The following is a 12,823-nucleotide window of genomic DNA, read 5'->3' on the forward strand; positions in this document are numbered from 1 at the left end:
TGTTGATCTCTCTGAATATGACTCATCTAGGTATGTGTCTTAAATTGAGTAGCATTCTACCATCACCAAGGATGATGGCACACCACAAAAAAAAGATGATTGACTTAAATAATTGGCTTACTTTCTGGTATCTTTCATGGGTGATTCCATATTTGTGAGTATGGAAGGACATGGTTAACAAGCCACGTTGCTATGCAAAAGATGGTCTGCACCTGTCTCACCTAGACTTCTGAATAATGGTTAAAACTTCATGCAACCCATTATAGCCTTTTTAGGCAATGCCAAACTGGTAAACATATCAACATAGTAAATAAAACCCAAAGAAACGTAAAGGTGTTACTACTCAGTGTTATGAGACCAAACAAGAAACTCCATACCCTACAAGCTCTCCTCACTCTGGAGAATATGCACAGTTGTGCTGTTAGCAAAAGATGGTTTAAATCCACAGAAAGTACTCTGGCACTGCAATGCTTCAGTGCCTTCCACACATTTAGACCATAAGCTGCAAAGACAAGGACAAAAGTAGGAGGAATCTCAGTCTTTATTAGCAACAAGCATAACTCAATCTTGGTTAAGCAGGATGATGTCCTGGAATTTATCCACATGCAAATCACCATAGACAAAGTCTCATACCAATTCCTAGCAAGCTACAGGTCACCCTGCATGTCCCAAGAATCCCATAGCTGATGCTTACACCTACTGGAGACACTCACCATTACACCAAATATGCTATTCATGGGAAACTTTAACTATCCCTCTATAAAATGGGAAGCATACACTGCCAAAAAAAACCTCACAGGCACAGTAATTCCTGAACTTTGTTAACACAAATACCCATGACCTGATAATGTGCACACTTGCTAGAGCTTCAAACATACTGGCCGTGGTACTCACTAATAAGGGAGAGCATTGCACATCTCCCCTGTTGCATTTCCTCACTGGTGAGGTAGGACCACAAAGCTGTCTCCTTTGAAATAAAAGTCACCTTATTAACCCCAGCAAATCCTGTCACATTTAGGAACTATTCCAAAGCAAACTACATCATGTTACTCAATAGTTTGTCAAAATGTAACTCCCATCCTAGCCACAAGTTCACAGCAAACTATTTGTTTGTTTGTGTCTTTTGGCTTTTCCCGGTTAGGGGTCGCCACAGCGGAACTCCGGTCCGCTAATGATTGGCAGTAGATTTTTATGTGCTGGCTTGCCAGGCCTAATACACAACCTTCAACAAAGGAATGCCCATTCACGCATGTCACCACACAGAAGATGGTCTAACTGAGAATCGAACGGGCAACGTTTAACTGTGAGGCGACAACACTACCGCAGCACCACCACACAGCAAACTATGTGGAATTATTTATAGAAACCCTGTACAACTATGTAAATGGCTGTATAGAGGCTGCTGTACCTACTAGAAGTAAGCCTGAAACAAACTCTAAAAACAAACTACACTGGTGGAATCCTAACCTTATAGAGTAAATAACCAAAGGGAAAAGGTCATGGCTAAAATCAGGAAGAGCAACTCCCATAATGATAACAGCTCTCTAATTAAACTAATACAGGAAAATAAGAGGGCTAATTAAGTCCAACAAGGTCAATTACAAGGTCTAAATAGCCTCACAGGCTAAAGACAACCACTAGGCCTTCTACACCTATGTTTGTAACCTCAAAGACAGCACATGGCAGTGTGCTAAACTGGTAGTTGATGGTGCCATCTTCACTGAACAGAGCGACATAGTGTATCTGCTGGCTGACAAATTCAGCTCAGACTTCTCCCCACTCTCCCTCCCCCTTCCCACATGAAATACCTACTAGCATACCCCCCAACTATTAGTAGGGATCAGGTCCTAGTAGTGCTTGCTAAAGTCAAAAATAGAGCCTCAGTGGGACCCAACAATATCCCAGGATGCCTCCTAAATAGATGAAACATGACCTGGCAGGACCACTTGAGATACTTTGCAACTATAGCCTCAAAACAGGCTTTCTACCATGAGAATGGAGGACTGCCATAGCTATTCCACTTCACAAGGGTGGACCATCAACTGAACCCCCAACACTACAGACCCCTTCATTTGACAAATCTAATATGCAAAGCTATGGAGCAAATTATCATGAAAATGATCAACAAAGACACAGGCAACCTTTAGACACTGGACCCAACCCAATTTGGCTTTGTCAAGGGAAGGTCATGCCTACTAAACCTGGTGGACTTCTTTAACAAGGTCAACAAGGCAATGGATGAAGGGAAAATGATGCATACCTTCTACCATGACCTGATTAAGGTTTTTGATACAATACCACCCTTAGGTATAGTTGACAAATTCACCGAACTGGGAAATAATCCCTATATAACTTTCAGGATTGCCAGTTGGCTCACAGCAGGGTCCAGGAAGTCAGGATTGGTGAGAACACTTCCACTAAGAGAAGAGTCACCAGCAGGGTATCTCAGGGTTCTATGCTGAGACTGCTCCTATTTGGTATCTACTTCTCAAGGGTAAACACTAATGCCAAGGGCCTTTGGCTGAGCAAGTTTACAGATGACAGCAAATGGGGAGCTATCATGGCTCCCCCCCATGACGCAAAATACAAGAGGGTCTAACACAGACAAATGACTGGTGCCAAAGTCATAGATTAAAACACAATGACAAGAAATGCATTATCATGCCTTTTGGAAAAATGTCCATCCAGGCTAATTACTCCATCAATAAGACACCCCTAGGAGTTGACCCGGTAGTCAGTGATCTATATGGAATATATGTACACAGTAATCTTGCCTTTGACCAATATATGGCCAATAAAGTAAGAAAACCATTCTATGTTGCCCAACTTATAAGTAAGAGCATGGCATCCAGGTCCATGGAGATCATACTGACACTTTATTCAGCCTTTATCAGACCCATCACTGAGTATAATGCCCCTTCGGCATGTACCTGGTCTGACATATGCAACAGCTGGAATGCCCACAAAGGTTCCATACCAGGAGAATCCAGGGTATGAACATATTCTCCTATAAGGATCACATTAAAGCCCTCTCTCTGTACTCTGTCCCATACAGTTTACTGAAAGGTGATCTAGCGTGGTACACAAGGCATCTTCATTTCCAGCTCTGTTGGACCTTTTGCTCATCTGCAAAATGAACACTATCAGAAACACTAGATCCAAGGATTTAAATTTTGCTTGTGCAAAAATAGAACATGTTGGAGAGACAAATATGTGTCTCAGCAGATCCCCATGCTCTGGAACAGGCTCACTATCCATGTGAAGCAGTGTCCAACCTTAACCCTATTTAAGTATAACCTTGGCCAATGGATGAAAAATCAGAACTTCACCCCAGGTCTGGCTCCCATGTCTCTGATAGAGACAGACATTAACTATGCCCAAATTAACATACCTCCCCCCACATAACCTTTATAAACTTCCTAACAAATATACCCCCTCCTAATAAACACCCATGATACATAGGGGCACAACTAGGTTGGGTTTCATGGCTAGGCTGCAGCCACATCTCAGGATTGTGAGTTTTTTGGTTTGTTTTATATTCCTAGTTCAAGTTTGGCTCTTAGGCTTATAAAGGCCCTGGAGGTTATTAGCCTAGTATATACCTATGAACCTATGACTAGAGCAATGATTAAAATGGTATATATAAAGCATCTATTTGATAACTGAAATTATTATTGGGATCACTTTTCTGCATTATTATCTGTAAGTTCATGTTAAAAATTAACAATGTGATGAATAAATAATGTTGTTAATTAAAAAAAAAATTTTCTGTGCTTTGAGGTAGACTTAGTATGACAGAGTCTGAGAACTAATCAATGCCTTAGACGATAGAGCTGAGTTTTTGTTTGCTACATTATTTATTCAGTGTCCCTTTGGGGCAACAATTAGTAGTATCTGCATATATACTCTGTCATTGTCTTCTGTTTGAAATGTGAAACTTTTCTACTTACGTCTGTTTGCTTTTTCTTGTATTCATTCTCTCTTTTGAGACGATAACGTTCTATCTCAGCCATTGCTTCATCTTTTGCTTGCTTTAGCCGTTTTCCTTTACCTGGACAAAATGACAGAAAGAGAGAGAGAGAAAGAAAAAACATGAGAAATAAAAATCACTGAAGTCATGAATTTTCTTTAAAACAAACTAAAATAAATCATGGTAAATCTTTTCAGTATGTGATTTCCTACAAATTATGCTTTTATACACTTAATAATTATTAATTATTTAAAGTATGGTGAAAGCATACCACATAAGATGGTGCTGAAAATATAATATATTAGCATTAACTGGAAATAATCATCAATAACCATCCTACTTTTGAAACGGAGCTACAGATTTCTGACTGTGCGTGTCATACACACAGGCCTTTCAACTCAGTCAGTTGTTTACCTACAATTTAGAATCAACATCAATATGGACAGAATTAGAAGGCAGGATAATGAACTCCAATAATCCATAAGTGATAGGATGTTACAATAAAACCTTGCCAAAACACCCAAGACATTGGACAAACCTGATATGTTTACATCAAGCACTTAAAATTATCTGGATCATCCACACAAGACAAGTGTGAGAAGCGGCAATACCTACATGGTGGTACCCAGTCTTTAAATCGGTCTTCTGATAAGGTATGTTAAGTGGGAGAAGCAAGGATTTCAATGACTACTGGATATTGCTGAGGTTATAGACAACAATTTAGACTTTCTGTTTTCACAGCCTTTAAGTATTTGCAAGATAAATGTTTTTTCTCCAAAATCAAATCCCTGGCAATACATCAGATATGTGCTTATAAGATCAAGCATAAAGTACAGGGCTGTACTCACACCTTCCTCCCCTACCCAAGCATAGAATGACTCACAGGGCTAGCATAAAAGCTGCTATTTTTTTGTGGATTATTTAATAAACACCGTGTACATAGTACATGGGTGAGGTTACAAATAAAATGTGTGAAATCTGGGGCTATTCATACAGAAGAAGCATCCAGAGTTTGGCAGAAAGGGCAATAAAGCTCAGAAGCATATCTTATCTCTTTCAAATGTTAGTCCTTTTCATTTTTGATGCTTATTGGAATACAATGGGTTTCTATAATGCATTCCTCAACTTCTCGGCCCTTTTGCTCCCTATATAGGTTCATAGGTTCATAGGTTTATACTAGGCTATCTGCCCTAAGGCATTTATAAGCTTATATGAAAAAATACTGTGCCCATTAGTTTGTTGTGCCTCTGTCCAGCAGTGACACAGAGATGATTCATCTCCCATCCACAGGTCTAGATTTCTCTTGAACAGAGTCAGTGCTCTGCCTCACATGGACCGGGATTTTATTCCACAGCATAGGGAGTCTCTGAGTGATAAATCTATCCCTCCAGCACGTCCTATTTATATCCAAGGTTTAAGTCGCTTGCTCTAGTGGTTTTGGTGGATTTGGATTTTTGAGGTGGAGCATGTCCATTAATTCCGGGTTGGACATGGCCTTGTATGTCAGGCACATGTCACCTCTGAGCTGAATAGAGCTGGAGTTTCTTCAATCTGGCAGCATATGACAGATTTTGGAGTCCCTTTATCCTTTTGGTGAGGAACTTTTGGGGTCTCTCCAATTGCTGCAGATGTCGGGTGAGATACATCCCGAATGGGGCATTGCATCATTGGTCTGATAAGTGAAGAGTACAGGGGAACAATGACCTCACTAGATCTGGATATGAATCCTTCATGATCAGGTGGGCAATGTAGAAGGTCTTTCTAACCACTTTAGCAACGTGAGTGTCAAAAGAAAGGCCACTGTCAACCTGGGTCCCCAGGTCCCTGATAACCTCTTCTGTGCTTAGTGGATTGCCACCTATATGGTAGCTTGGGGTTACCTTGTTTTCATTTTAACTTCAGGCCATGGCTCTGGCACCAGCTATCTGTTTCCGTGAGTCCCTTCTGAAGGATATCCGTGTCCGATGCACTTTCCACTTGCAAACTTTGTCAGCCAAAGTCCTCCCATGTTGGCCTGTACTTCTGAGAAGTAGATGCCAAACAATAGTGTGGGACACCAAGTCTGACATAGCGCCAGCAACTCTAACCCTGTGGGTTCTGTCCTGCCAGTTTGCAACCCATCTTGTGACATATGGGTTTACATTTAAGCTGGTAAGTTTTTCTACAATACCGAGTGGGGGTATTGTGTCGAAAGCCTTTACAAGGTCAAGGTAGGCTGTATGGACTGCCTTTCCTCATCAATGGCCTTGGTGACTGTTTGAAGAAGTCGACCAAGTTCAAAAGGCATGATCTTCCCTTGACAAAGCCAAACTGGGTCGGGTCCAATGTCTGCAAGTCCCTATATCTTTGTTTATGAGCTCCATTATGATCCTCTCCATAGCTTTGCAGACTAGACTTGTGCCTTTGTGGAGTGGGACCAATCCTGTGGTAAGGCTGAGATTAAACAGCTGCCTTTTAATTCCTCATTTAGCTCATGTAGCACACAGCTGGGGACACCATCCGGTCCCATTGATGCTGTGTTTTTAGCTTTAGAGAGCAGCTTTCACCTGCACATTTGAGATGTCCGGGAGGCTACACTTGGCTGGGATAGTTATCTCTCCTTTAGGGGGGAGAGGGGGGTGAAGTTTGCACTGAACCTGTCTGCCAGTATGTTGGCAATGTCTGTGGGTTCAGTGATTTTGTATCATTTTGGACTAATTCTGAGCATATCTGGGAGTTTCCACCCAGGTTCCTAACATAGCTGAAAAAGGCCTTATGATTGTCCTTTGAATCCATGGCAATTTCTCTCTCAAAATTGGCCTTAGTTGATTTTATGAGTGCTCGTAATTTTTACTAATAATGATCAGGGGTGACTTTTTATGGATTTTGTTCTATCATGTAATAGCTTTCTCCTCTTATTGTAAAGTTTGTTAATGGCTCGGGTCCACCAGACTGGACGTTTGCCCTTTGTGGAAAGAGTCTTGGTTTTATTTGGGATTGCCTGATCCATGCAGTCCTGGAGGTGTTCATAGAAGGCATTTGTAAGGCTTCCGCAGCTTGGGTTGTGGTTTCCACTGGCTCAGGGTCTTGAAGGATACCACAACAGTCTTGAGTAGTGTGAAGTTTGCTTTTGAGAAGTTCTTCACTGTGGTCTTTTTGTTTGGGGTGGGGCGGGATGTGGATTTCCAGTGAGATTAGTTTATGATCAGATCTCACCAATGAGGGATATACTGTGGAGCATTTTGTCCCCATGTTTGTGACAATGAGATCTAGTATATTTTCTCCTCTCGTGGGAACAGTGACTAGCTGTTCCATAGTATTTGAATTTATGAACTCCAGGAACTAGAAAGTTAGGGCTTGAGTAATGTTCCCAGTCTATATTCGGGTAGTTGAAGTCACCCAATATGATGGTGTTTGGAGATATACAGTTCCGTCTATAAAGGAAAAATAATGTGCCGTTTAAAATAATTTTAATTCACCTTATTTCTCTAACAGAAGCTTACCTTAGTGTACTGTGATGGTTTCACTTTTAAAAACATTCTCTCGCACTTTACTAAAGCTTGCTGGAGTCACCCAATTGCTCACGTCATCGCAGCCAGGCAGTGCAGGTATGTTTTCTAACCAGTTATCTCCCCCCAAATGACATCACCATGGCCGGCCTCTGTTTCTAATTAAAACAATGAAACCCGCTCATTATGTGATGTCACAGCTCCCTTGTCCTTCCCCCACCCTTTGAGTGTTCAAACACAGCTGCAGGAGGTAGGGAAGTTCTTTTAACTGGTTTTGTTTCCAGTACAGTCTGTTTTCCGATTGGAACCTCTTGTGCAAGTTTCTCTCCATAGCAGCTTCTCTTGTGCCTTATTAATTGGCGAGTCATATTTTTCTAATGGCATTGCTCTAGAGCAAAGTATTATGTGTTAGCTGTAATAATCCTGGGTATGTATTAGTTGCAATAATCCTGGCTTTTCTCTGGTCGCTATACTATATAATTTCACACGTGCATCCACAAACTGTATACATTTGTCTGTTTTGGTCATGTTTGGCAACGTAATTGCTGTGGGTGCATGTGTGGACTTTGCAATCAAACTCCTAAGCTTCTGTCCAGCTGTTTACTGCTTTACTTTTCCTAATGTTTGGCTGCCTTTGCTGCAGTGTTTCTTTCTGAGTTGGCGCACATGGTCTTGGTTGCCAAAAGCAACCGATTTCCTTTTAGCGCTGTTCTCATAGTTTTTTTTCCCTTTTAACCTGATTTATGGCTACGTTTTGAAATGCTTATGGCTTCCATGATGGTGGGTAGCATAATAATCTTGTGTTTGTAGTTTGTGATATGATGGTGTATGTTATATAAAAGTGTCAAACACCCTGCCTGTTCTGTAAGGTATTGTTTATGTGTATGTCATGTGCGGCAGTTTGAACAAAATTGTTTAATGCAACCATGTGCTCGGGAAAGAGGTTATGCACTTGTGCAGATTTTGTTGCAATGCAATTGAAATAAAAAAAGAGACGTGTTTAAGTATTTTGCTTTTGGGCAGGGTATGTTTCGAATTTATTTCTGGATTGTATAGTTTTGTTGTTGCTGCTATCGTTTCATTGATGTCGTCTGCACATAGGGTAGCTGATTTTTTTCGTGTGTAACTGAGAAGGTGTGATGTAAGTATGCTGCAGTGATTGCCAGATGGTCAGCTGGAGCCATGACCTGCTGTTGTAGCAAGGCCCATGTTGTACAGGCTTGACATATTGTCATTTCATTAATCTTTTTGAAACTTGTGTCAGGTCCAGCTGTAAGTGAAAATCACAGCTGTAGTTTTGTGTGGCACCAGTGAGTAGTTGTTGGTTGATTGTGGAAGGCCTGTTTTCGATAAAGTAATGTTTAGAGTGTTTTTGAGGAACAAGGGCTGTGGGGAGTATGTGCAAATTTCTTTAAACTGTTATAAAAAGGAATCTACATTATATTTTTAAACAAGAAACTCCTTGTGAATAAGGAGTTTACCTGCCCCTGGCAATTTTAGGCAATAGTTCTCGTTTGTTATAGCGCATGTTTTGCACAGATTTGCCCACCCACGTTTGAGGGTGTCTAAGGATTAAATAATTTTGATGGTTGTAGAAAGTGTTTATTGTGATGCAAGGTGGTGGGGAATACACAGGTGCCACTTAGCCAAACTATTTTAAAGGGTGGGAGGGTCTGACTAAAACCATCACTTTAGACTGTAGGCTATGACGTAGTATTAAAGTAAAGAAAGGTGAAATTAAATGCCATGGAAGACCCCCCCCCCTCCCCCATCACTCTGCATTTGTAGGGATTTAAGTCTTGTTGCTTGGGTAGGTTAACTGGTTGTTGACCCTCTTCCGACACTACCTGGGTACAAAAGTATGTTGCTCATGACAGAGTGTGTAGGTTGCAGAGTAGAATAAAATATAATAGAAATGCAAATGTATATTAGTGACTACCTGCAAAGTGGCTGCATACATTATGTACAGTTTAATGAGAGACCCATACAGCAATGCATTCATGTAAAGCTGCTGTGAATTTACTGAGCAATGAATATGAGATGCAGCTAGAGTAGCTGTGTGAAGATTGATTATTAATTACATCATCAGGCAAGTTGTTCTAACAAGCGGGTCACATTCTTGAGGAGGCTGTTTCACAAATCCATCCATCCACAACCCCTTTTTCCCCATTTTTGCACATGGGGTCAGACTGTCGCTTCAACATTAGCAACCATCTTTTGAGCCAGGGTTTACACCGGGTGGCTAGCCCTGGTGCAGTAGTTCCTCCACACCATGCAGGCATGCCTATGGCTAATTTAGAGTGCCCAGTCCACCTACTGCATGTCTGTGGTCTGTGGGAGGAAACCAGAGCATCTGGAGAAAATCCACACGAACACAGGCAGGACATGCAAACTCCGCACAGAAAACCTCCAGACAGTGTATACAAACACTGAAATCCTTGACTGCATGTGTGGTAGCATTTTGCACATGTGTCATCAACCATCTGTTTGTTCGGTTTCCTAAGTGATTGAAGAAGTTTGCTGGGAGCATACCTCTCAACTGTCCAGATTTTTGCAGAATGTCTAGATTTCTGTCGCATTTTTGGTCTGTTCCTCATAATATTTGTGTTTTTTTGGCAAATAAGTAGGATGAGCTGAGGATTGAATTCACTAAATAATGACATACCTTTGAGTTTCAGACTTCAAATTCTTCAGACAATGTATGTTAATATAAGCCCTGCTGTTACTATAACAACTTTCTAAGTTTATGAGAACAATATTTACAATATGTCCCTATTTTGGAGAATTTGCCCACCCCACTACCCATTTTGTCAGGTTTTGCACAGATTTCTTGCACTAAGAGGTTGAGAGGCATACTTGGGAGTATAAACCTGGTCACTGTGATGGTAAGAAAGCACAAAAACTGGAGGGGGGGGGCACGAGGCAGTCCACAGTGTGACAACCTAAGGTGCAAAGAAGTAGTTCAATACTTCACAAAGCTGATAAAGGTTAAAGTCCTGAATAGCAAGTTTAAATTATGGTCTGGCAAGTGGTAAACTTCTCAGAGTACTTGTGTTCTCTAACGGTACGTTTTGCTTTCAGGAATGAGTAATAATTTAGTGTAATTATTTTGAGCATTAGGGTACCTGTAAGTAGAGTAGCATTTCCATTGACTTATTATCTCTAAGTCAGTGATTATGTTTTATGGTTTGCTAGGAGAGTGAATCTGTATGTACTCTCAGCCATTTCAGGTTTTGGGTGTTGTGGGCTGAATGGAGGTTATTGGTAGAATGCATTTTAGTTTAGGAATTAAAATATTCTTGGCTGTGGCTGTACATGCAGATGGAAAGGGGAGGTGTGGGATATGTTATAATTTGGGACTGTATGAAGAGAGACATGATTGAACTCACTGAATATGTGTCCCAGGCAGGTATGTCCCTAGCCTTAAGAAACATTCTACCGTCGCCCAGAATGATGCCTCAATACAAACAGAAAAAGATTGACTTTAACAATTGGCTTAGTTTCTCGTGTCATTCCAGGGGGATCCAGTACCTGACAGCCTGGGAAAATATGATCGACAGACACGATGCTTTGACAGAGATGGCCTGCATCTGACTCACTTGAACTTCAGGCTTCTGGCAAAGGCACTTGCCTCCGCCATAGTGCCTTTTTTTTTAGAAAAAGTCATGGTTAAAACTACCAACATAAAAATTTCAACAAAACCCAAATTAAAGGTCATGCTGCTAAATGCAAGGAGTCTAAAGATGAAACTGCACTCATTGCAAGCATTCTTAACCCTGGAAAATGCTGACATCTGCGCAGTCACAGAAACCGGGTTCAAAGCTGCAGAGAGCACCCCAGCCATACCTGGTTACTCATCCCATCATACATTCAGACCCTAAACTGTGGTTAGTAAAGCCCAGGGAGGTGGAGTTTCAATATATATTAAAGACATACACATCTCCAGGCTGGTCAAACAGTATGACACCCAGGGGACACTCCAGGTGCAGTTAACTATTGACAAGACCCCTATACAAATCATAACTAGCTACTGGCCCCCAAATCTGACCCAAGATGCCCAAACTGCCTATCTAGACCTCTTCGAATCTATCAAGATTCAACCCTTTACCCTGATCCTGGGTGACTTTAACTACCCAAACATAGACTGGAAGAAATACTCTTGCCAGAACACAAATGCCCAGAGATTCCTCGATTTTATCAATGCAAATGCTTTGGAACAGCTAGTCGACACCCCCCACAAGAGGTAATAATATCTTGGACTTGGTATTAACCAACATGAATAACCACTGCAGTATCCCTGCAGTATCATCCTCCCTTGTAAGATCCAACCATAAAGCAGTCACATTCAAAGTCACCATTTCCCCTGACCCCCCCCCCTTCTGTAGCTAGGTTCAAACAAAAAAACTTCTCTAAAGCTGATTACAGCCTTCTGAGGGATGGTATAAACAGCTTCACAGCCTCCTCCCCCTCTCTAGGAACTGGCACCAGTATCCAGGACTATACCAAATTACTATACCAACATTGATATAGATGCATGGAATCAGGAATACCTGACAGGACTAAATCATCCTCCGGAAGGAAGAGTAAACCTGGCTGGTGGATATCTGCAATAAATAAACTCTATAACAAAAGAAAAAAGATTGCTGTCCAGGACCAAGAAGGAGCAGGTGCCCAATTGGAAGCAATCTCTCCTTAGCCTGAACAAGCAAATAAGACCACTAGTGAAATCCTCCAAAGCAAACTTCGAGTCCAAATTGGCCACATCTACTAGAGACAATCATAAGGCCTTCTTCACATATGTCCGTAATCTCCAAGGTAGCACCCAGATCTGTTCAGAGCTGGTAGTCAAGGACACCACATACACAAATGCTGTAGATATAGCAAACTTGCTAGCTGACAGATTCAGTGAAAATTTCACCCCACTGTCCCCCCCCCCATCAGTAAATCAGGACGTTCCCAGTACCTGCCCCCTTCCCCTTATATCTAGGGATCAGGTCATCACTGCTCTCTCAAAGGCAAAAAATACAGCCTCCATGGGACCTGATAACATCCCAGGCTGCATCCTACATGAACTCGGGCAGGAACTTTCAGCGCCATTAGATGCCCTATTCAACCAAAGCCTGAGTACCAGTTTTGTCCCAGCTGAGTAAAGGAGAACCACTGTCATCCCTTTACAAAAAAGTGGAGCGTCCACTGATCTGGGAAATTATAGACCCGTCAGCCTAACTAGCCTGATCTGCAAGGCCATGGAATGGATTATTATGGACCTCATTAACAAGGACATTGGCAACCTCCAAACACTCAATCTCACACAGTTTGGCTTTGTCAAGGGACTGTCATATCTGTTAAATTTGGTCGACTTTTT

At 41.6% G+C, this 12,823-nt stretch overlaps 1 protein-coding gene across 1 annotated transcript in view; it reads right to left on the minus strand.

Moving 5' to 3' along the window:
• Nucleotides 1-12,823, minus strand: part of LOC122809044 (V-type proton ATPase subunit G 3-like) — a 222,758-nt gene that overhangs the window by 77,786 nt on the left and 132,149 nt on the right. The window contains exon 2 of the mRNA XM_044080253.1: nt 3,951-4,051. Coding sequence (XP_043936188.1) covers nt 3,951-4,051 — 101 coding nt within the window. The remainder of the gene's footprint in view (nt 1-3,950; nt 4,052-12,823) is intronic.

The sequence above is a fragment of the Protopterus annectens genome, chromosome 8.part0 (genome assembly GCF_019279795.1).
Source record: "Protopterus annectens isolate FY-2018-M chromosome 8.part0, PAN1.0, whole genome shotgun sequence".
NCBI classification, from domain to species: domain Eukaryota; kingdom Metazoa; phylum Chordata; order Ceratodontiformes; family Protopteridae; genus Protopterus; species Protopterus annectens.